The 23,066-nt window shown below is 53.8% G+C and overlaps 9 protein-coding genes across 12 annotated transcripts; 8 read left to right on the top strand and 1 right to left on the bottom strand.

Annotated features, from left to right (window-relative positions):
• Nucleotides 1–943: 943 nt before the first annotated feature.
• Nucleotides 944–1,858, bottom strand: ABB37_09085 (putative dynein heavy chain; the record flags this gene model as incomplete). The annotated part of the gene is made up of 1 exon (XM_015808358.1): nucleotides 944–1,858. One exon carries the CDS (start codon nucleotides 1,856–1,858, stop codon nucleotides 944–946), a length of 915 nt encoding a protein of 304 aa, XP_015653249.1.
• Nucleotides 1,859–4,863: 3,005 nt separating this feature from the next.
• On the top strand, nucleotides 4,864–8,555 carry ABB37_09084 (putative adaptor complex protein (AP) 3 delta subunit 1; the record flags this gene model as incomplete). The annotated part of the gene is made up of 1 exon (XM_015808357.1): nucleotides 4,864–8,555. The coding sequence occupies exon 1, from the start codon at nucleotides 4,956–4,958 to the stop codon at nucleotides 8,553–8,555; it is 3,600 nt and encodes a 1,199-aa protein (XP_015653248.1). The 5' UTR covers nucleotides 4,864–4,955.
• An 821-nt stretch (nucleotides 8,556–9,376) lies between these two features.
• Nucleotides 9,377–10,394, top strand: ABB37_09083 (hypothetical protein; the record flags this gene model as incomplete). Its single annotated transcript, XM_015808356.1, has 1 exon — nucleotides 9,377–10,394. The coding sequence occupies exon 1, from the start codon at nucleotides 9,570–9,572 to the stop codon at nucleotides 10,392–10,394; it is 825 nt and encodes a 274-aa protein (XP_015653247.1). The 5' UTR covers nucleotides 9,377–9,569.
• A 692-nt stretch (nucleotides 10,395–11,086) lies between these two features.
• Nucleotides 11,087–12,002, top strand: ABB37_09082 (putative Qc-SNARE protein; the record flags this gene model as incomplete). 2 transcript variants are annotated; one of them, XM_015808355.1, is made up of 1 exon in its annotated part: nucleotides 11,087–12,002. In XM_015808355.1, exon 1 carries the CDS (start codon nucleotides 11,355–11,357, stop codon nucleotides 12,000–12,002), a length of 648 nt encoding a protein of 215 aa, XP_015653246.1. In that variant the 5' UTR covers nucleotides 11,087–11,354. The 2 variants fall into 2 exon arrangements, with proteins under 2 accessions (XP_015653246.1, XP_015653245.1); XM_015808354.1 differs by having other exon boundaries at nucleotides 11,182–12,002.
• Nucleotides 12,003–13,110: 1,108 nt separating this feature from the next.
• On the top strand, nucleotides 13,111–13,866 carry ABB37_09081 (hypothetical protein; the record flags this gene model as incomplete). The annotated part of the gene is made up of 1 exon (XM_015808353.1): nucleotides 13,111–13,866. The coding sequence occupies exon 1, from the start codon at nucleotides 13,183–13,185 to the stop codon at nucleotides 13,864–13,866; it is 684 nt and encodes a 227-aa protein (XP_015653244.1). The 5' UTR covers nucleotides 13,111–13,182.
• Nucleotides 13,867–14,592: 726 nt separating this feature from the next.
• Nucleotides 14,593–14,905, top strand: ABB37_09080 (hypothetical protein; the record flags this gene model as incomplete). The annotated part of the gene is made up of 1 exon (XM_015808352.1): nucleotides 14,593–14,905. The coding sequence occupies exon 1, from the start codon at nucleotides 14,678–14,680 to the stop codon at nucleotides 14,903–14,905; it is 228 nt and encodes a 75-aa protein (XP_015653243.1). The 5' UTR covers nucleotides 14,593–14,677.
• An 868-nt stretch (nucleotides 14,906–15,773) lies between these two features.
• On the top strand, nucleotides 15,774–16,990 carry ABB37_09079 (putative phosphoglycerate mutase protein; the record flags this gene model as incomplete). The annotated part of the gene is made up of 1 exon (XM_015808351.1): nucleotides 15,774–16,990. Exon 1 carries the CDS (start codon nucleotides 16,433–16,435, stop codon nucleotides 16,988–16,990), a length of 558 nt encoding a protein of 185 aa, XP_015653242.1. The 5' UTR covers nucleotides 15,774–16,432.
• Nucleotides 16,991–17,460: 470 nt separating this feature from the next.
• On the top strand, nucleotides 17,461–19,595 carry ABB37_09078 (hypothetical protein; the record flags this gene model as incomplete). 2 transcript variants are annotated; one of them, XM_015808350.1, is made up of 1 exon in its annotated part: nucleotides 17,461–19,595. In XM_015808350.1, the coding sequence occupies exon 1, from the start codon at nucleotides 17,706–17,708 to the stop codon at nucleotides 19,593–19,595; it is 1,890 nt and encodes a 629-aa protein (XP_015653241.1). In that variant the 5' UTR covers nucleotides 17,461–17,705. The 2 variants fall into 2 exon arrangements, with proteins under 2 accessions (XP_015653241.1, XP_015653240.1); XM_015808349.1 differs by having other exon boundaries at nucleotides 17,500–19,595.
• Nucleotides 19,596–20,075: 480 nt separating this feature from the next.
• On the top strand, nucleotides 20,076–22,869 carry ABB37_09077 (putative Atp-dependent DEAD/H RNA helicase; the record flags this gene model as incomplete). 2 transcript variants are annotated; one of them, XM_015808348.1, is made up of 1 exon in its annotated part: nucleotides 20,076–22,869. In XM_015808348.1, exon 1 carries the CDS (start codon nucleotides 20,464–20,466, stop codon nucleotides 22,867–22,869), a length of 2,406 nt encoding a protein of 801 aa, XP_015653239.1. In that variant the 5' UTR covers nucleotides 20,076–20,463. The 2 variants fall into 2 exon arrangements, with proteins under 2 accessions (XP_015653239.1, XP_015653238.1); XM_015808347.1 differs by having other exon boundaries at nucleotides 20,084–22,869.
• Between the last annotated feature and the right edge of the window lie 197 nt (nucleotides 22,870–23,066).

The raw sequence follows: 23,066 nt of genomic DNA, 5'->3' as shown, positions 1-23,066 counted from the left end.
GCAGTCAGCAGAGGGAAGAATCACAACCGCAACATCTGAACAGGGGTGGATCACACCACCGGAAGAACGAGCTCGCAGCCACCTCGCTAGTGCACACATGCGCATGCGGGTCAACACGCTCCGCGCGGCCGTGCCATATCACAGGTCTCTCGACATATACTCAATGAAGGGGATCCACACACATATACATAAAGGCTTGTGCCATTCAATGACCTCGGCCTTCGGCCTCGGTAATGCAACCCTAACCCTAACCCTAACCCCCCACACCACGGCAGCCCCAACACCAACGCACACAGCACAAGACGGCAGGTTGCGCACGCCACACCACCATGTACACACGCTATGTTGCCCCCTCCGTCTCTTGCAGCACCACACACTCAGCAGCAGAGAGCCCTCTATAGCACGCCCACCCCACAGCACACCCGTCCAGCCATACACCACACGCAGCCACTCACCGGCAGGCCACACACACGCACCAGACGGAGCAGTGTCAGCGTCCCCCGCACGGTGCACAGCGGCAGATTTCCCAGCTTGGGCCGCACTCGCAGCACTCCCAGAGCGGCTACCCCTAAGCCGTGGGAATCGCCATCGTCACACGTCTCCAGCAAGGTAACGGCCCACAGATGGACCATTACCCCCTGTACACGTTGCTCGCCTGCCTGTTCGCTCAGTAAAGTGTCCGGCTCTCATGCCGTGCAGAGGGCCGTGTTGTGTTCGGCGTGGCCAGCCCCTCGAGTCGACCACCACCACATATGGCACAGACATCGCCGCAACTGTCGCAGCCCTCACTGTGTCATGCCTCTCTGTCGCGCTGGTTCTCCGTTCACCTCCGCTATCGTGGTGGCGGCCGCCTGTCTCTCAAGAAACTCCCGGCAAGAGTCAGCTCCCTTTCATACCCCTTCTTCACCCCTGCTCGTCTCCTCTGCATATTGCCGTGAACTATCTAAACAGAATTGAGGCCAAAAAGAAGCTTCTGCCACGCCTCGGGCATGTCGGCGCCGTTGAAGAACTCCGCATCCGCGACCGGGTCGGACAGGTAGGACTGCAGCAGGTTGCTCTTGAGTCCTTTCGGCGGCTCCTGCACCAGTTTCACGCCGTTCTGCAAAATGGCAAACGGGAAAACGTCACTGGGCAGCGACGTCAGCCACAGGCGGTAGTTGCGGTGCAGCCGCTCCTTGGCCGCCGCATCGCTGTAGTCCTCGATCATGCGCGACAGACGCGGCATGAAGTCGGCGTAGAGGTGGCAGTTTTGCAAAAACACCCAATGTCCTTCCTTCGTCCCGGTATCCATCATCTCACAGGCAGGCACGTCTTGGCCCTGGCCGCGCGAGAGCTTGAACAGCTTGCTTTGCGCCATGCCTCGCAGCTCTGCGACACGGTCCAGCTCCGCATGCGGGTCTGCGCCGGGCGAGAGCACGAGGATAATTGGCACCGAAGGGTCGTAGGAGAGCTCGTCCACCACCGTCTCCAACGCGTAGAGCGGCGGCTCGACAAAGTACTCGCCAAGCGTCTCGCTGACGTAGTTGCGGATGGCTGGCACCACTTTGTCCATGCGCAGACATCGTACCACGACCAGCTTCTCTATGCTCGACATGTCGTTCAGCACACCGGGCAGCTCCAGCTCTAGCGGGTTCGAAGACTCGTAGAAGTCCATGAAGAACATCGCATGCTGCTGCACCAGCTCCGTCACGTGAGCGAAGCCGTCCAACTGCGTCGCCGCGCGGCGGAACAGCATCCAGATCAACTCCGGCAGCCACGTGAAAGGGTTCGGCACGGCGTGGTGGTCTTCCTCCTCGAAGCCGCCCATCAGCACCCAGCGCAACAGCGTCGGGTCCACATCGTAGATCTTGAGCGACATGGTGAAGGAGAAGAGCAGCTGATCCCGCGCGAAGAGGGATCGGCAGATTTGCGCCGTGGAAGTGTTCGCAGGCAGGTGTGCGTACCCATGCCGCTTGCGGTTGGTGACGCAGGGTGTCGCCCGATGTGCCGATGACGTTGCGCCACGTCACCACCCGAGCCGGGAGTTGCCCTGGCTGCTGTTATGGCTTCCTCCCCGCTACATTCTCACATTTTTCTAGCCGCTCCCTCCTTTAAGTTCGAGAGCCGCAGGCCCCACTAACGTAGTTTATCCAATTCCCCCCCCCCCTCCTCACCGCTCACATCAGGAGGTTGGTTTTGGAATGCGAATTGGACCGTGACATGCACCTTTTGTCTTGGAAATGACGAAAGCACAGGGATTGTTTGATCGCCTTAACTTGCGAGTACGTCTTGAAAATGTTCCTGAGCCACGAAGGACAACGAATTAATGACCGCTTTGAAAAGTAACATCGCTCTCCTTCCTTAATTGGCGTTCGTTCTGCGAATGACACGTTCCTCACGGACAAACAACGGAACTTGACTTTCTCACAAGTATGTTCGTTCCTGAGATAGGTTGCGATACGACGTTCTCACCAACGGGTGTATCGGAACTTGCACTGTTTTCTAGGTGGTCTTGACACTAAAGTTCTGCGTTGTGTTTGCCAGTGCTGAGTCTGTTACGATCCGTACGTGGTTGGTTTGTTGGATGACTGTTTTTTGTCACTCGACGTTCTATGCTATCGAGGCGTCCGCTACTTCCTCTCGACAAGGATCAAGGACTATAAATTCTTTTGGGGTTCCTTGAAAGTTGCGTAGTTGTTTTTACCCAGTGACGGGGACTTTAGTGTCTTGTATTCTAGGTCTATGCATCGATGAAGTATCACCTTTAGGGTTTTCGTAACGCGAAGCCATTCCTCATCAACTCTTCCGCGTGTTGACTTGAGTTGCAGAGTCTATTTCGCGTGTGCGTTATTATGCTTTTTTTTCCACAGGTGCTGGTTTCTAATCTTCTCCTTGGAACATTGCAAGTGGCTCAACAAATCGTTATCTGCCTCTCGAGGAACTCCCGTCCAAGTCCACCTGTGTAATATTCATGTGCTGCTTCCTATTACTGGCGCGAAGAATGTCTTCTTTGTGAGACGTGAATCATCCAACTTGTGAAAGAGGCCAGGGTTGTGGGTCTACGAAACGGCTCTGGGACACTGTCACTGAAACTGAGCGCAAAGCTGCATAGTGGTTTGTGGCTTCACTTGGTCGTTGACTATTGGCGAGGATCTGATTTGCGTCACATGATACTACTTCTACGCAAAGTACCAGTTGTTGATGGTGCATAATTTGACATCTCGTTTTGTTGATTTTTTTCTCTGCAACAGTTGACATTGCAACCGAAATGCTGTCACGAGCAATGTATCCGATTTTATGCACTGTTCGTGTTGGCTATGTCCATGGAACTGTGCTGTTGTGAACGTTGATTCGTGAATCTTAATTTTCCTGGTATCATTGAAGCATGTCACTCTAACGAATGGAATCGTCGGGTAAAACGATGAGAAACAAAAGATTTACTAGACAAGTCACCGTAACCATGATACGGTGGACTTCGTTTTCAGAACCAGAGCAAACGGCGGAATTGGAAAGTAGCTAACAAATGAGTCTATTTTTCAAAGAGGAGGTGAATACTATTTTTCAGCTTCATGCTGGACTAAGCATCATCAAAACCGCTTGAGGAAAAGTCAACATCGGCGTCAACCTGATGGTTTCTGCTGCGTTGAGTGACGAAAAATGCTTTTGGCCGCATCTCACAAAAATTTTGTTTGTCATGGCTAGCTGAAATTCGTTAGCTTCAGCTGCGGATGAATGTATTTCGTGTTACACTCACGTTTTGTGGCGCTGCGTCTTTTCTTACCAGTTTCGGTAGCAAACGGTTTTATTATTGGGCGCTGCTGCGAATTTGGTTTTGCTATTTTTTGACTGTTCAGCGTTCATTAATCTAACGATTTTAAACAGCAAGAATTGTTCTTACTTGGTCGCAACGTTGCAAGTTGTAGACAGCTTTGACAGCTTTCGCATTAACGGGCCGTACCGACGTAATTGCGAGTCGTGCTTTTCTTTCCCCTTTTGGGGAGCTATTGTAGTGCTTTCGGATCAAGAAACTGGTCAGTGAAGGTGTGTGAATGGCAAACTCGTGGCATAATTGCAAGAGACTTTATCTGCACTCCGCGCAGTCTCTGCAGTGGTGCAAGTATTTTGTTACGCGCTTGCTTCAACACTTGAAGCGCGAGTGTCGATGCGTGCACCTTCGTTTTTCTTTCCCACACAATTCGCTCCCGACTTGATGTACTTGGTTTGCCGTTGGAGTTGTGTGGCTAGAGAGCGCGAAAGAAGTGCCACATTTGAAAACCAAATAACGAATAACATTGACTTTGCGGATGTTTGAAGCAGAGAAAGCTGACATGGACGGATGTGTGTATGTTGTTCAATAGCGGCGAGCTTTTCCCCACTTCTCTATGGGATTCTGTGACGGCAGTTGCTCCTTGACTATTTTACCGGTGCTATGAAAACAGGAATAAAAACTATTTAACTGCTTTTTATGGCTTCTCTATCGCTCGATGAATGACTGAAGAGCATTTTCTCCTTTCTTTTCTGTTCACCGTTTTTATCATGAGATATTATCTTCTATGCAACAGGCAGTGAGATTTTGTTCACCAAGTGCTTCCACGGCAGATATGGAGATTAAAAAAAAAGAGAAACCGCACTTTAAAAAAAAGGTGAAAGACTGTAACTGTCAACGTTCTCGGCTACGTTACCTTCTCCTTTTTACCCCATAAACCGTTTACAACTTGATTGCTTTGTTTTCCCGTGTTCTGTCGCGTTTTTATGGTAACAAAGCAAGTTTCGTGTTTCATCTCGCTCTCAAATTCAGCTGCGAATACAATTTGCCTTTTTCTTGCCCTCTTCTCTCCGTACTCTATCTCGATTATTCCTAAACCTCTGTTCTGTCGATCCTGAGACGAAAAGTCATTGGATCGTAAGAGCTGCTTTTTGGGTGGTACTCTGTCTGACCGCTAGGTTCACGCGACGACAACAACAATTGAAGTCCGATGTTTATCAAGAACATTATCATCTCCGGTTTCCGGTCCTACCGGGAACAGTCGTTCCCAGATGGCTTGTCTCCCAAAACGAATGTGATTGTTGGAAAAAACGGCTCTGGCAAGTCGAACTTTTTTGCTGCTATTCAATTTGTGCTGAATGAAAAGTTTGTCAATTTGCGCGCTGCGGAACGCAAAGAACTCTTCCACGTTGGAAGCGGCCGTCCTGCTCTTTCCATTTTCGTCGAAATCGTGTTCGACAACTCGGACGGCCGTCTCGTGATTCCAGGTCGGTCCGAGGAGCCAGAGGTGCGTATCCGTCGCACAGTCGGCTTGAAACAGGATGAATTTCGTGTAAACGACCGCAAGTTTTCTGCCTCTGACGTCCACCAGCTTCTGGAAAGCGCGGGTTTTTCCTCCAGCAACCCGTATTACGTGGTGGAGCAAGGCAAGATCGTGAGTCTGGTCAATATGAGTGAGGAAGACCGGTATCAACTCATCAAGGACGTGGCTGGTACCAAAGTGTACGAGGCGCGACGCAGCGAAAGCGAGAAAATTCTTGCCGACACAAAACTAAAGCAGACTCAGATTTCCGATTCGATCAATGATTTGGCAGAGCGGCTGAAGGAACTGGATGCGGAGACGAGCGAGCTGAAGCGGTTTCAAGACGCAGATCGTGAAAAGAGATGCATTGAGTACTGCATTTTCAACACCGAGCTGGAGAACGCAAAGGAGAGTTTGCAAAAATTGGAGGACGATTGGAGTAAAAAGTCGCTGGCTTTCAGCAAGACGTACGATACCGAGGAAGCCTCGGAGCAAGAGATTGCGCAACTTTCGCAGAAGGTTGTGGAAGTTTCGACGCAGATTACGCGTCTCGAGGCGGAAAAAAACACCATAGAGAATGATCTCAGTGCGTTGACGAGCAAACAGGCGATTGCGGACCTGGATGCCACCGATGCTGCAGGCAGGACAGCGCGCAACAATCGTGAGTGCGAGCATCTGCAAAAAGAGTCGCAGCAGCTGGATAAAACACTGCGGGATTCGACAGCTGATTTGGAAAAAAAACGCTCTCTTTTCCAAGCAAAGGAAGGAACGGCGAAAGAAAAGTTTGACGAGGTGGAGACGCAGCGAAAGGTCCTTGAACGGTTGCAGGAGAGACGAAACCGCTCAAAACTCTTCAAAAACAAAAGCGACCGTGACAGGTGGCTGACCGAAGAGATCGAGAAGAACCAGAGTTTGATCGCCAAGTCTCAGAAGGAGCTCATCTCGGTATCGCAGGAAATGGCCCGCATCGAAAAGGAATCTGCGGATCTTCAGTCTCAAATGTCCATGCCGCAACTTTCCACCACAAACGTGGATCAGAGCCTGCAGGAACATGAGAAAAAGATTAAGAGCGCTTTGCTGAAGCGTGATCAGCTCAACCAAGAGCGTCGGCGAATTTGGCAGTGCGTGCATGAGCAGGAGAGCGTGGTGCAGCGCCTGGACGAAGTTGCTCGCAACACGAAGCATCAGTGGGAGCGCGCGGTGCGCCACGATATTCGTCAAGGCCTGCAGTCGCTGCAAGAAATACTGCTCGACATGCGAAACGCAAACATTTCCGCTGCCGTCCACGGGCCACTCATCGATCTGATTCGCGTGGAGGAAGGCTACAAGACAGCGGTTGAGATTACTGCCGGGAATACGCTGTTCAACGTTGTCGTGGACTCTTTTGACGTCAGCACAACTCTGCTCGCGGAAATGAATAAACGCCGTAAGCCTGGTCGCATTTCCTTCTTCCCAATGGACACGTGCAAAGGAAAACCCCGTGACATCATGTCAACGCCGGAATGCTCGCCGCTTTTGTCAAAAGTGAGTTATGATGAGCGGTTTGGCGGCGTGGTGGCGGAGGTTTTTGGCCGCACAGCCGTGGTCGCTTCGCTTGAGGCAGCAACGGAGGTGGTGAAGGAGCTCCAGTGCGACGTCATCACCATTGATGGCGACCAGCTTGGCCGCAGAGGTGGTATCACTGGCGGTTTCATCGACAAGCAGAACATGAAGCTGCCTATCCGTGAACGGGAAAAAGACGTTGGGGGTAAGCTGCGAGCAGGGCGTGCAAAGCTCGACAGCTTATGCCAAGAGGTCGCAACGGTGGAGCAGCAGATAACAGAGGTACTGAATGAGATCGAGGCACTTCGCAGTCAAAACGTGACCACTGAAATGGAAGCCGATGTCCGTTTACGTGAGTCGCGCTTGATTGAGGACCGCAAGGCGCGCCTCGCCACCTTGAAATCAAACCTTGTGGCGACGAAGAAGGCTGTGGAGAGCTCAGTGGCCTCAGCCACGGCGTCTGTGCGGGATTTAAAAAAAGAACTGAAAGAGGACTTCAAGAGCTCGTGGACGCCCCAGGAGGAGAGCGAGCTGGAGAAGCTCACAGAGGGCATCGCTTCTGCGCGCGTGGCCTCCTCGGCGATGCAGGTGGAAGTGCTGCAGCTGGCAACCGAGATTCAGCTCTTGGAAGATACGGTGCGTCACGTGGGACGGCGCAAAGCGGTGGTCGAAGACCGTCTTCGCGAGCTCAACTGGTCGAAGCACACAAGCAGTGCGGCGGGTGGCGAACAGGCGGCCGTCAAGGCGGAGAGCGACCTTCTGCTGGCGAGGTTGCGCAAAATCGACGACGAAATCAACCAGAGCACAAGGGAGCGCGAAAAGCTGCAGGCGCACCTTGACACGGTGTCCACCAAACGGTTCGGTGCTGCGCGCGACCTGCAGGAGCGGAAAGACGTGGCGGACAAGACGCAGATGCAACGCAGCCTGCTGGTGCAGCGCCGCGACGAAGCGCTGCAAAAGATCCGACAGCTGGGTGTCTTGCCGCAAAGCGTGGCGAAGTACGAAAAGGCGTCGCTGGGAAAGCTCATGTACCACCTTAAAATGGTGAATGAGGAGCTGAAGAAACTGTCGCACGTCAACCGCAAGGCGATTGATCAGCACGCCGTCCTGCAGGAAACCATGAAGGACCTCAAATCGCAGCAGGAAACCTTGACGCGAGAGCTGGAGAGCATCTACGAATTAATTGAGCACCTTGATGCGAAGAAGGAGGAAGCTATTGAGCGCACATACAAGCAGGTGCAGTATCAGTTTGAAGAGGTCTTCAAGCAGCTCGTCGGCGCGGAAAGCTGCTCGGCAGCGCTGCAGCTCGTGACGTCGGGGTCTGTCGACAAGAGGGACGACCCGTTCACCGGTGCGCGCATTCGCGTCTCCTTCGGCCACGGTGCGCCTGTCAGCAATCTCGACCAATTAAGCGGAGGTCAGAAGTCTCTCGTGGCGTTGGCGCTCATCTTCGCCATCCAGCGTTGCGACCCTGCGCCGTTTTACCTTTTTGACGAGATCGACGCCGCCTTGGATGCCGAGTACCGCACCGCGGTCGCGAAGCTGATGGAGCGGCAGTCAGATGACTGCCAGTTTCTCGTGGCCAGCTTCAAGACCGAAATCCTCGACGTTGCGGACAAGGTGCTTGGTATCTTTTTCCACAACAAGATGAGCCGCATCCAGACCATTTCCAAGGAAGAAGGCGTCAAGCTTCTCAAGCAGGCTGCAGTGGAAGACCGCAAGCGATTGCGCGAGGAAGAGGAATGAAGGCTACGTAAGGTAGGCATCCTACATTGTTTTTTCTGAATCGTGTTCACCTTTCGTTGGTGCTCAACTGTTCGCTGCATGCCTAAAAAAAAAAAAGAAAGAGAAAAGAATTTATCTCCATAGATTTAACGTTTCTATTCTGCTTACGATTGTTGTTGTCAACGTTTTTTTTTGTTTTGCTCAGATCTCGTTTATTGAGAAACTTGTGTGCGTGGTTGCTGGCGACCATGGATTTCTATTAGCGTTAGCCGCGCGTTTAAACCCTTGTTTTGCCTTTTTTTTTCAGAATACAATTCCCATAGAGCATTACGCATAGAAAATGGTAATAGACGCCTCCGCATGGTCGGAGAGCTTTATGTGTCTTCTAGTTCTTTTGTTCTTCCTGACACTTACCGATTCACGCCGGAAGGGAACAGATCACAACAAAGCCCAGGGTCTGCGCTATGTTGTTTTATTACAGTGCGCTTCCTTGTTTTGTTTTTGTCCTACGGCTGTCGTGCTCTCCGAAATCGGAGTCGCTTAAAAATTGAAACAGAAATCCACTGAAGCCCTTCGTTGCCACGATACAGTGACGACGACCGAAAGGATTTTCATGAAGTTGAGCTTTCTGCTTCGCGAACTGAGTTGCTTCTGCCATCAAGAACTTCCACAAAATATGTGGCTTCATTCTTGACGGTTACCGGTGTGCCTGGAGGTTGAAAAAACTACTGCAGCGCTACATAGCGTCTCTGCCATCTTCGTTATGTCTGTTGATATTTCTTTTTTTTTTTTGAAGAAAAAGTGCACTTTCTCTTCTCCTCCTCGTTCTATGGTTGTCTTTAGTACGCAAAGCGGGGTGAATCGGCCGCGCAATCAATTTCATCCGGCACCTTCTCTGCGGTGTGGTGTGCGGTGCCCGTAGTCGAGGGCAAGGCTCCCGGCAAATGCGTTTTGTCTCATACTTTTTAGTGCTTGACCTTTCTTCTTTGTTAACATCTTTAGATTTGGAAGACTACTATTAGCCATTGAAAGCGAATGAGCGGATTTTCTTTTGAAGAACGTACGGAGGCCGCCCTCCCTTTGCACGATCTTGCGGCGCCGCGCAAGCGTCATCGCGTCGACACGGACGAAAACGCCGTCGTGTCTTACTCGCGGCACGTTCCGCCGCATGTTCGCGTTCGCGCTATCTGTGGCGCGTTCTCCTCCTTGTTGTCGCTGCGCGGTCACGTCCTGGACACGCAAGGCCGCTTCAACACTTCCGAGTTTCTGAGTTTAGCGTTCTTTTATAATCCTTCAGTAGTGTCGGTGGAGTCGGGGGCGGTGGTGCTGCAGTTCCCCGATGACTCCCCGGCGAACGAGTACATACGGCATTACACCCGCCACCATCCGTGTCCGGTGCACGGACCTTTCCGCTGTCCTTGCCACATCATGCACGAAGTCGCAGGCGGCGTTGCGCAGCTGCTCCGAGAAGTTTTTTGTCAACATTACCCGTTTGACGTGGTCATCGACTGCGAAAGAAACCACCCCCACATATGCATCCACACACAGTTGCAGTCGTGGTCTGTATCACTAGTGGGGCTTCCTCTCCCTCCTCGAACCTTTGGACCGTTCCCGCTGGGCAGCGTCGCCTCACCTCAGTCCATCAAAAATTGTTGGTTGCAGTACGGCAAGAAGAGCAAGGTGGACGAGAACGCGTGTGTCCTGTGTGGTGTCGTTGCCTCCGCGCAGTGTGCTTCGTGCTCGTGCCGAATGTGCGGTAGCTGTGCAGAAGAGTGCGGAATGTGCGAGAGTAAAGTGTGCCGCGGGTGCTCGGCGGCAGATGAAAACGGCGTCACCATCTGCTACCGCTGCGCACGGTGAACGCTACCGCTCGCCTTCAACTCTGCAAGCAACGTTTGCTGCGTTGTTGAGAACAGCAAAGCTCTGCAACCGGCCTATTACCCAAGTACCACCCAATCGTAACGCTTGCGCGAGCGTTTCACTACCTTGTGAGCTCGTCCTCTGGGAGATCCATCTGCTAACAAACATAGAACAACTGAACAACACCAACAAGACAAGAATACCTTTACATCCGCCTTGCGCTTGAAGCGTAACACAAAGGAGTGGATGACTTGATGTCATATTCAGCTGTCCCGAAGAATTCCGTCTGCTCATGTCAACACAATAATTAAAGCGACACTATTGCTCGTTTACGGTTCATAGATTTGTAATTTGAAAGTGGTCACCCTTTATATTTCTGCTTTCTAGCTCATGAGTGGTTATCGAACGCCAGCAGCTAAGAATAGGCAACCGAGAGAGAAAAGCAAGCGTGTCAGATCTGTCGTTTGAAGCGGAGCGACGGGGTACCTGCATGCCTTCTTCCAATCGCATGTTTTTCCAGTACATGCGAGGGAGATCGCTTTGTTTAAGTTCACTTGGAGGTTTCTCGCGGTGAAGCCGCTGCCGTGTAAAGTATTGTTTTCCCGCCTTTCCATCAAACGGCTTCCTCTCCTGTTTCTTTTCCCTCACTCTGTTTTCGACCTGCCAACTGCCTTTCAAAAACGATTTCAAAAGCGCAATCTGCTGCACTCGCGCTCTCCTGTAATCGAAATTACAAAGCTTCTTTTTTCCCTTCTTCTTTACTGTTTCGTTGCGTCTTGCTGCGATAGTGAGTTTTTATACAGTGCTTTTCTTCAGCTGGTTGCGACAGAGATACGTTTTGGCGTTCAAATTGTAGATATACCGCGTCTGCACAACAAGTTCTATACGCTTAGGCAATTTCCCATTTAATAGACTCCGCGTGAGTACAACAGGCCTATTTAAAGAACTTCCGAGAAAACAATGCCGATCAAGTATAGCTGTGTGAACGATGAGACTACGCTGCTCGCGGAATACCCGGCAGGGGAGCAGCCGAAGTTCGCCGAGACGATGCAGAAGGTCATCGCAACGGTGCCGCCGAGGGAGTACCGCCGCAAGACGATCGAGGACAAGGATGGCGGTGTCAACTACAACTACATCAGCAACGGCGAGGGCCGAATTGTCGCCTGCGTGACGACGAGCGACATGCGCATGCGTACGGTCTACGCATTTCTGGAGGCGGTGGAACCACTGGTGCGCGGCAGCGCCGGTCCACAGGGAGCAGAGCTGCGCAACGGCAAGAAGCTGCTGCAGCAGAAGATGGAGTTCTACAACAACCCACAGAACGATAAGATCACTGCGCTGAATGATGACATCAATCAGGTCGTCGACGTTATGATGGACAACATGGATAAAGTGCTAGCGCGCGGCGACCGCATTGATACGCTGCAGGAAAAGTCATCCACACTCGCGGATCAGGCGCAGCAGTTTCAGCAGCGCTCCACCGAGCTGAAGCGCAACTTGTGCCTGAAAAATCTGAAGCTAACGCTCATGATTGCCGCTGTGGTGGTTGTGGTTATTATCATCATTCTACTGATTGCCTGCAAACCGAACTTCTCGCGTTGCCGTTGAAGGTGAGCTGCGCACAAAGGAGAAGAGTGTGGGCGGTATCTACTCTTCTCCATGCTACTGTTCGAGGAATGGAGACGGAAACATTCGTTTTTCTTGTGCTTCCCGTCGTTGCGTTTCTTTTCCTCTGTGAAAACACCAAATGGCATCGTCTGTGTGTGTCGTATCGAAGTTTACGCTCTTCGCTCCTTTCTCTCTTCGCCCAGCAGGCACTCGGTGTCTCTGAAAAAAGTTCTGTACGTTTCATATTGCTTCTTTTCTTCTCTCTTGTATTGCGTAATTAGACCCTTTACTTCATTACGTCCTTCTTTTCAACGATAATGAGAGTTGAGTATGGAAGAAAAAGCTGCAATGAAAACAATACTTGTCTTCTACAAATCGGTGCAATTACGTTCCAAGTAGAAGTGCGTAATACGTGCTTGCTGCTTCGATCCGCTCTCTTTCGCGTTCGTTTTCTTCGAAGAAGGATTGAATTGTGTATGTTAACGGCAGCCCGAAAGGTGCAGTTTTACATCCCGGCACAACGAAATGAGGAAGCTGGCGCATGCGAAAACAAAAAAAACCGTTGCGAGTGTTTCATACCATTCACGCGCTCGACTTTGCTGGGTGGTAAATTGTTGCTGATGCACGCTTAAAAGGAAAATATATATATATATATCTACCCACCGACGGGCTTTTTCAGTTGCTGATGTTCTCTTTTCGTTTCTGCAGTCGTCGACTTGTGCCGTTTTCTTGTGTGGACTCAGTTGCTTTGCGGATAGTAATACGCTATACAAAAAAGAAAGTAGAATAGTAGTAAAAAAAATACTGTGTTGTTTGATAACGTGTTGCCGAGAAGAGCTTCGTCTGCGCTCACTCGTCTTGTGAGCATCGGCTGCACTTGAAAGACACGGTCGGCGGGTCTATACTTTATCATCCCGGAGGCCTGTGATGCTATAAGATATGTGTATGTGTGCTAGTCGAAGAGAGGCGCTCTTCCCTACATCAAAATAATGTGCCGTACTATTGAGCTCTCGTTGGGTATCTCTTGTACGTTCGGCTTGTGTGTTAAGGGCAACTCCTCGCTACCTCCGACCTCCTCTCTTGCTGCTCCCATTTCGTCTTCGTTGTAGCGCGCTTCGAAGCTGTGCAATCAAACTGTGTTCTACCTTTCCTGAAAAGTTTGTTTGAGAGAGATCAACCAATGGAGTTGACAGAGAAGGCCATGTGGGTCTTGATCGAGGAGGCCGTGATCCAAGACCGCGGAGAAGACGAGGAGGAGGTATTGGCGCAAATGGTGCGGTCATACCTCGCTCGACGTGGCCTGGCGGATACCCTGCACACATTTGACGAGGAGCAGCGCGCCTTCTGCGGAGTTTCTCGCGCGTTGCCGGTGAGTCGCACGACGAGCGCCAAGGCGGCTGACGAGTGTGCTGCAGAAAAGGACGCTGCGATGGTATCTGGCAGCAGCGCACCGCTAGCCGCATCGAGCGGGCATGAAGAACACGAAATTGACCGCCGCAAGTCGGCACAGCTCCTCTGTTTGCAGGAACGATTTGATGCTGCGGCGGCGCTCATGCCGCCCACGTCTCTAGCGCGGATCCGTCTCCTCTGCATACAGGCGCGGCACCTCACCGACATCGGCGACGCCGTCCTTTTTCTCGCATCCAATGTTGCGCCGCTGATTCCCTTCTGTGTGAACCCCGTGTTGGGCCACGAGGTGTACACATCCACCTTGAACAGTGTCCTCAGTCCACACCGGAAACCCTTACAACTCGACACCGAGGCACTCGCAAAGGAGGTGAATGATGAGCTCTGCGGTGAGGGCCATCCTAGCAGCCTTGATATTCTCTTCAATTGGGCGTACTGGCAGGAGACGTCTGCGTAGGGTCGAGAGGCAAAGACATGCACGGCTCTCTACTCCCAGGTTTCACGGATTCCGCTGTCACCGCTGTTAGATGTGTACGCTTTTCTTTCCAGTCTTTTTTTTCGGGTTTCTTCCTGCATGCGTGACTCGTAATCTTTTCGCACATATATATCACGCTGCATTCTATCTACTGTATCGCTCGCGAAATTGGGTTATCCACTTGTTGTTTGTTTGGTTTCACTTCGAGCTGTATATCTACACTTCTTTGTTCTCTAACATCTCTGTTGTACGTGCTTTGCATTGTACTGGGTGTGCTGCTTGCTTTCATTTACCGTTTCATAGATGGCCGATGCACATTAACGCCAGAACAAACTATTTTTTTTTTTGTTTTATTGACTGTGTGGTGCCCAGCACCCTGCATAGCCAATAGGTCGAAGGGATGATCTCTAGCATTCGCCCCAACTCTTCTCCTTCGATGGATGTATTGGAGCTAATTATATTTGTTTGTTTCAGCGGATGGTCTGCACCATTGCACAGGACCGTAGAGCTAAGCACATGCGTCTCAGCTAGAATGATGTGTGCGTCGAAGATGAAATGTCGTTCTATGCGGACCTGCTCGCTCCTTCGACGCTTGGTACTATTTCAATGTCGGCTTTTCTTTCTCTCATCTCCCTTTACGGCATTGCGATCTGTGTTTGTGAACGGGGTGGCGTCTTTGCATCGACGGATCTCAATGCGGTCTCCATAGCTTCACCGCGCAGCGCATTTCCAGTACTGTCTCGTTCTTTTCTGGTAGGTTGTTGAAACCCCTCGAACTACAATCGCTGTCCTCATGTCGTCTATTAAGGAACTCAACGACCGCCTCACGAAGCAGCCGTACGTGTCCGGCTACACCCCGAGCGCAGAGGATGAGAAGCTTTTCCGCCAATTGTTCGGTGACGACGTCAACGTAATCCAGTGGGCTGCACGCATGGCGACGTACTACCCTAGCGAACGTGCCAAGATGCAGCCCATTCCGGTGGAGACTGAGGATCCGACTGAATCGGATAGCGACTACTGAAGAGAGGTGCTCATGATGAGCGTTCTCTCACCGCTGTTTAGGCGCTCTCGATCCCTGTGCATCTCTGCATCTGGATTGTATCGGATGTAAAAGGCAGTCTTCTACTGCTCTCTCGTTTACAGAGACAATTGTTGCGTAAACGGCGAGTCAGTACGCAGCTTGACCTCGTCTCTCTTCACGAAATCTTATGTTGCCGTATCACCGTGACGTCTCCAACTCTTATTTAGTGCTCGTATCATCGCCGTTGCTCTCCTCTGCCAGCGGACTCAGTGGGGGAAGGGTGGAGGGGAGGGGGCGAAGAGAACGAAAGCAGCAAGGGTGTGGGACTCGCTTGGCGTTCTATTGTTCTTTCTCTCCCAGAGAGAGAGTGTGTGCGTGTGGCCTCGGTAGCGGTCACTTCATCGTTTTCTTTCTGCATTTTGTTTGGTTCTGTGGTGGTATGCTTTCCGTTGTCGTCCATCGTTTCGTCTGTTCTCATTGTCGGCCTCGATGCTACTCGAGTGGCCAAAAGAAGAGGGCAAATCAACGTTGCAGAGTGCCGCAGGGAACGCTGCTGGGGCCGTGAATAAAAAATAAGAGTTGCGCCATCCTCCCCGCTTCTGAAAGAAGAGTTATGATACGGCAACGAGAATGTAAGGTGCACTAAACAACGTGCGCCGATCACCTGAAGGCAGAATTTGCTAAGGGAAAGGCTTCTTCTTTGCTTTCCTCTCCGCTGTGAGAGCATGAGTAATGGCTATTTTTGCATCATGTGCCGTTAAAAATCGGTCCGCACACGCTCCAAACAATACGAGCAAAATCTCAGTCGTCGACCTTTCTACATCTCGCTCTCTCTTCCCGCTGTTCTTCTTCTTCTGATTCTCTCAAAGTAGTGTTCCGGTTGTTCTCGTGCTTGCTCTCGCCGTGGTTTTCTGTCGTGGTGTCTCGCACACGTTTTGCGGCTCGCATGCGCAGCTTTCGCCGAATGCATGTTTCTCTCACATAGCTGCGTTCGTATAGAACTGCTCTAGATTTTGAATGTGCCGTTGAGGACCTTCATCGGTCGTGCTGGTGTCGTTGAGGAAGAGTCAAAGAGTCTGTCTGATATTTGTGTACTGCGGAAAGCGCGCTGAGATGCCGCACTGCGTGGTTAAAGAAGAAAAGAGAGATAAATTGTGACTCCAACTGGAGTTGGGCGTGCGCGGAAAACACACGTCTTTCATCACGTCCGCCGTAGTTGTGATTCTTCTTGTAGTGCGGTGAAGGCGCTTATGTGCAAATCTAAAGTGTGAGGGAAACGGCCAACGAGTAGTGGTGGGGGATTGCGTACTTACATTGTCTCATGGGCCACACACACACACACGCACAAAAGGACTGGGTTTTCTCATCATATGCTTCTGCTTTTACATTTCACCCCCATTTGCTCTTCGATTGCGTGACTCGTGAAGACCGCGTGTTCGACTCGCTGCTGCTGTTAACATTCCAGCACGCCTTCGCCGCATTCCCCCTTCCTTTTGCGTGTGTTACCGGACACTTCCAGACCGAATAATGGCGCACGTTCACGTGTGTCGCCATGGGCAGGACATGGATAACGTCCATGGTATTTTGAATGGCCACCGCGATGAGCCTCTGTCGGAGCTTGGCCGCTCGCAGGCAGCAGCCGTGGCGAAGAAGATCCAAGAAAGCGGTGTCTCGTACACCGCGATCTATTCGTCCCCGCTGCAACGGGCCTTTGCCACAGCTACCGCTATCGGCGCCGCGGTCGGCGTCCCCGTTCAGGTTCGAGATGACCTGATCGAGCGCGACTTTGGCATCTTGTCGGGTAAGCCGTACGCCGACATCACCAAGTACGCCGGTGACAACGTCCTGCAGGGTGACAAAATCCTTTACTTTCTTTCCTCGGAGGGCTGCGAGACGTTTGACAGGTGCTACGAACGCGCACAAGGTGTGTTGGCCGATGTGGACGCGAAGCACCCTGCGGAGCATGTGCTGCTTGTGTGCCACGGAGATATTGGCAAGATGCTGCAGGCTGCGCGTGCCAAGGTGAACTGGGAAGACGGGCTCCGTCTCCCGTACTTTGCAAACACGGAAGTGATTGAATTGTAGGCTTTGACACATCCTTCGAAGCATCAGGATTGGGTGTGTGTGAGTGCTGGATGTTGGAGAAATGGACAGAGGGGAAGCCATGAACGCCATAACGTGGCGTGGGCCGTGTCGCTAACGTAAGCGTTTACCCTTGGCTGAACTGACTCAAGACGAAGGTCACAACGGTGCAATTCAAAAACGTATGTAAACGGAACGAGAAATATCTGTTATTTTAGTTTACAGTATTGTGTTGAGCATATCGACTTACCACAGATGTCATCTACGTACAACCGCACGTCCTGCTTTCACACACACAGGATGTCATGCGTGACATCTCAATGGATAGCTTATGAGGGCTTCGGCTGTTTCTAGAGAACTGGCAAGCAATCGGTGAATGCAAACTTACCGCTTTCTCTTCTTGCTCGTTTCAAACTCTTCATTTCGGTTCTTTTTCTGCTGCGGTGTGTTTCTCTTCTTTCCGTCCCGCGCTAGTGCGTCGTCATATTTGACTTTGTAAATCTCGTCCGACAGCGCTGCGCACGTGCAACTCCTTCCACCCTCTTTCCCGCCGCAGTTCTCGACGGAGTGAACCGGGCGAGCCAAAAGCTTCGGTGTGCGGGGAGGGAATAATCGATCCGTTGCCTTGTGTCGTACCACGCCACCGCACGGCGCACACACTTCTCCACACAAACACACATGCGATTTCTCTTCCTTTTTATTTCTCTCTGCGGTCAAAATGCCACCAAAGCGATGGGCGAAGCCAAATCAGAAACCGGCGAGCAGCAGCAGCGCCGCCGCCGGCACCGGCTCGGACACTGCCGCATTACTCCTGTACATTTGTGGGGAGATTCGTGAGAATAATTGCTTGGGGCTGCCAGAGGAGGAGCTGACCGGCATGGCGACCGAACTCATGAACGTCAAAACGCGGGCCGAGGTGCTGGACTGGGGGAAAACGCTGATGCTGTCCGACGCCTTCTCAGCCGAGGTGATTAAGCGACGAGCGGAGTTTGGGCCGGCCTTTGAGGGGGAAACGGTCACTCGTACTCCTGCCAGCTCCGCCAAGGCCCCCGCATCATCTGGCGCCACCTTGGACCTCGCGAAGCGCAACAGCACCGCTCGAAAGCGTAACAAAAGGGGCGTCAACATCAACGAGCTGCGAAAGTCCAACGCGGCGACGGAGGCGTTGAAGCCCGGCAGCTTCGAGTGCGGGTGTTTCGCCACGGTGCACAACCTCCGCGGAAGCTGCGCCAACTGCGGACGCATCATCTGCGAGCAAGAGGCCGACAACATGTGCTACGCCTGCGGCCTGGACCCGTCGCGGTGCATCGCCTACGAAATCTCGCTACAGGAGGGAAAGCTGAGCGAGGCGGCGCAGCGCAGCAACCGCGCCGACTACGAGCAGGCGGTGGAGCGGCGTGACCGGCTGCTCGAGTACGCGCAGAACCGCGCAAAGCGAACCACTGTCATCGACGATCAGTCTGCTACGCTCTTCTCCCCGCAGAGTGCGTGGATGGCACCGGAGGAACGCAAGGCGGCCGAGAAGTCCGCCGCTGAGAAGGAGCGGCAGCACAACATCGAGTTGATGCACCGACAGCGGGGCGCCTATCAGGTGCACATGGAGTTCGTCAAGCAGAACTTGCCGCTGGGCTCGCGGAAGGAAAACGCTGGCGGTGCCGACGCGACGACGGAGGCGGCAGCACCCGCGGAGGAGGACGTCGCGGATGGCGTTGGCGCGGTGCCCACAGGTGCGGAGCCGCTGCCGTCGCTCTTGCAGAAGATTTGGTACAGCCCCGATGGCGCACTCGTCGAGTCTGCCTCGAAGCCGCAGAAGACGAAAGGCGGCGACGACCGCAGCCACCCGGACGCAAACTTGCCAACGCAGGATGGCGCGTCGATGCCGCTGACCTCGCGACCCACGCAGCGCCGTTTTGACGAGGTCTCGCGGCGCGTGCAGCAGGACTACTTCGAAGATGACGTGGAGGTGTTTGAAGAGGTGGCGGGAGAGGCAGGGCGGGCCCAGCTGGTCTTCGCGCCGCAAACGCTGTTGGAGGACGAGGAGGAGGGTGCAGAGGAGGAAGACGGCGCTGGCGCTGGCGGGGCTTCGGCCAGCCCGCCTGTCGTGCAGCCGACGTCTTTGGAGCGCAGCGCACGTTTCGCCGTTACGGCAGTCATGCGCAGCACCGACGAGGGCGTGTGCCTTTCCATGCACCAGCCGTGGGCCAGTCTGCTGGTGGCGGGCATCAAGCGGCACGAAGGGCGGGTGTGGGGGACGAACTACCGCGGTCGTCTGTGGATCCACGCCGCCTCGGCGCAGCCGATCAATGTGGAGGAGGTCGAGGCGCACTACTCCCAGTTCATGGCGCCGGGCCAGGTGTTTCCGCGGCACTACCCCACCAAGGTTTTGATCGGTTACGTGTACGTGGTGGATTGCATGGACCGCGCGGCCTACGAAGGTTCCTTTCGACCAGAAGAACGGCAGGAAGAGTCGCCCTACTCCTTTATTTGCGTAGAGCCGAAAGCGCTGCTGTTTCCGCTTCCCATGACCGGCAGCCACAAGCTCTTCACGCTGGAGCACCGTGTCCACGTGGCCGCAAAGAAGCAGCTTGGCGAGGTGGACTCGGCTTGACGTGGCACATCGTCGTTTTTTGAAGTACACGTTAGAGATGGCGCCCCAGCATCAACTTCGCAGCACACCCACGCGTGCCACGTTCGTTTGCAATTACAAGTAAAAAGAAACCTTTTATATGCGTTTTTTACCATTATTGTTGGTTTTGTCTATTACACCAAACTGGCTGAAACGCACGTTTTGCTGAAAAGGACGTTGCATCCCCGGACAGGGAGTGTTCCGCGTATTCCCTCAACGTCCATTTATTCGTGTAAAGCAATGCGCTGCTTCCTGCGCTGTACCGTATAACAGGGTCTTTTTCTGCTGTTGTTTTTTTTGGCTTGGCTTGGCTTGGCTCTAGATTCTCGTTTGCCACGAACTGTTCAGGGGTCATCCATCGGAATTGTGCATCTCTCGCAAGTCGCACAATTCAAGTTTACCCTGCGGTGTGACTCTCCCTGCTCGTTCTGAATTATCTCTGTCTCTTAATTCAAATCACCAGTGGCGCAGCAGCGCTTCTGCAGTATTTGGTAGCACACGAGGCGACAAATTTTTGCGTTGAGTGCACACGTACACGGTCGAGAAGTCGTGGACCGTAACAGCATTCATCAGCATTGCCTCCGGTCATCTCTTAGTTTCTTAATCTAATACCTGCTCCTTCTTAATACTCCCAATGTCCAAACGTGCGCGCGGCGACGGCACCGGTGCGAAGACGGCGGAGGCATCAGACGAGGCACCCACAGTGACAAATGCAGGCGCGATTGACAGCCTCGGCGACGGCGACGGGGATTTAGCGAGCGCCTTCGACCCTCTCGGCGACGCATCGTCTCTCAGCAGCGCCACGGCGTCGTCGTCTGCGGACAACGACAGCGACACGGAGGACGCCTCGATGCGTCTGCTGCTCTACGCGAAGGCCACGGCGGCCACCACCAAGGCACACGCGACCTCCTCAGCGGATGCGTCGGCCGCCGCATCCTTTCTGAGGAATAGTGGCAGCAGCAGCAGCAACAGCAACGGCGCCACGAAGGCGGCGAGCAACGCCGTCACCGCATTGGTCGCCTTCAACGCGGAACTTCTGAAGCCGGTGACGGAGTCGTCCGCCCTTACGGTTGTGAACGCCGAGGACGAAACGGAGGACGTGCTCGCCAGGATTGTGTCTCGCAAGGTCCCCCCACCGGCCCCCGGTGACACGAAGAAGCTGCGCCAGCTGACCTACGTGAACCACAGCGAGATGCAATACATTCCCATCCGCAAAGACTTCTACGTGGTGCCGCCGGACATGAAGGACCTGACGCCGGAGGAGATGCGAGTGCTGTTGCGTGAGCTGGACGGTGCGAAGGTGCAGGGGCAGGACCTCCCCCGACCGCTGCGCAGCTGGCACGGCACGGGGCTGCCCGACAAGGTGTTGGAGGTGTTGGAGCGGCACGAGTACAAAGCCCCGTTTGCGGTGCAATCACTCGGTGCGCCGGCGCTGATGAGCGGGCGTGATCTACTGATTACGGCCAAGACAGGCTCTGGCAAGACGCTCTGTTACGCGCTGCCCATCATTCGTCACTGCGCCGACCAGCCGCGGTGTGAGAAAGGGAAGGGCCCGATAGGATTGGTTCTGGTGCCGACGCAAGAGTTGGCGGTACAGGTCTTCACCTTGCTGGAGGAGTTGGGCGACGCCTGCGGTCTGCGATGCGTCGCCTCGTACGGCAGCACCCCTCTTTCGGATAACATCCGTCACGTCAAAGCGGGCTGCGAATTGATGGTAGCGACGCCGGGTCGTCTGCTTGATTTACTCACGGTGAACGGCGGCAAGACGATGACGCTGTCACGCGTCTCTTTCGTGGTGGTGGACGAGGCTGACCGCCTCTTTGACAGCGGCTTCATGGAGCACGTCACCGCTTTTCTGAAGAACATCCGCCCCGATCGAGTGGTGGGGATGATCAGCGCCACGATGCCGAAGGAGCTGCGCAACTCTGTCATGCAGCACCTGCGCCACCCCGTCATCATCTCGGTCGGCGGCAAGCCGACTCCGGCATCCAACGTGGAGCAGCAGTTCTTCTTCTTTGACGAGGAGGTGTACGATGCGAGTAAGGACAAGACGGAGATGACACCGCGACTGGTGCGGCTGCTCGCGCTGCTCGGCGAGGAAGGCGGTGACGGCCAGAACTTGATTCTCGTCTTCACGCAGCGCAAGGAGGAGGTGGACGAGTTGGTGGGACAGCTCACCACGCTGGGCTACGCAAACCGCGTGGCGTCGCTGTACAGCGGCATGGACCCGATTGACCGCGAGTTTGCGCTCGAGCACTTTGCGCCGGGCAAGCAGTTCATTCTGATTGCGACCGCGGTGGCAGAGCGTGGGCTGGACATTCCGTACCTCGGCCTCGTCGTCAACTACCGGCTACCGAACCACTACGAGGCCTACGTGCACCGCATCGGACGCACCGGCCGCGCCGGTCGCAGCGGCCGCGCCGTGAGCTTATTCACTCGCGGCAAGGACGACGACATAGCACCGGAGCTAGTGGAGGGGCTGGAGCGGGCGGAGCAGCACATCCCGGAGGAGCTCTACGAAGTGGCTGAGCGTGTGCGCACGCTGCGCAAGTCGGGTGAGGCGCGGTACAACAGCGGCTTCTTTCGCGGCTACCGCGACGCCAAGGCGCAGCGGTTCACCGACCGCAGTCAGAAGCAGCAGATGCGCGAGGCAGCCCGGGCCGCCGGCTACGAGGAGTTCCTCAGCTCCTCGTCCTCCTCGGACAACGACTCCGACGTGGAGAGCGACGAGAACGCGGACATCACCGCGGTGCCGGTGCAGTCGCAGTCGCAGGTGGCGGCGGAAGAGGCGGCGGCGAGGAACGCCATGGCGCTCACGCTGCACCGCGGCGCGACCGCGAGTGCACTGACGCTCTCCTCGGCGCAGGAAGACCGCATCGCCAAGGCCCTCAAGTTCGCGGAGAAGACGACGGCGGCGGCCACCGTCTCTGCGGACGACGTGACGGCGGTGCGCTTCCAGAGCGAGTACCCGATCAACGACCTGCCAGACGTGGTGCGGGGCAAACTGCAGGGCGGCTCCTTCATGAAGTCCGTAGGCGAGGAGACGGAGACGTCGCTGGTGCGCAAAGGAGTGTACTTTGACCCCCGGTACAAGCACTCGCGTCGCATGAAGGAAGGAGAGCGGCCACTTTATTTGCTGATTGTGGGTAAGTCGATGGAGGCGGTGCGAGCTGCGCGGAACAAGTTGGATGAGATGAAGGCGGAGCTGCTGAGCAAGCAAACCAAGACAGGCTCCGTGACCGGCGCCTCTCTGTAGTGCAGCTCATCGCTACCACGTACACACAAATACATATATATATTAATACGTATATAAACACACGTACGTATCACTGCCGTTCATAGATGCTTTTCGGCTTCGCTAGTTTGTGTTCGTGCTCCGGAAACACGAATGTTGTTGGCAAAAAACGGAGGGAAAGAGTGCGCATTCCACCCTCCTCCAAAAGAAAAAAAAAG

This window comes from Leptomonas pyrrhocoris (genome assembly GCF_001293395.1).
Source record: "Leptomonas pyrrhocoris isolate H10 chromosome Unknown, whole genome shotgun sequence".
NCBI classification, from domain to species: domain Eukaryota; phylum Euglenozoa; class Kinetoplastea; order Trypanosomatida; family Trypanosomatidae; genus Leptomonas; species Leptomonas pyrrhocoris.
The sequence above is the reverse complement of the archived record's forward strand: the minus strand, read 5'-3'. Positions and strand labels throughout refer to the sequence as shown.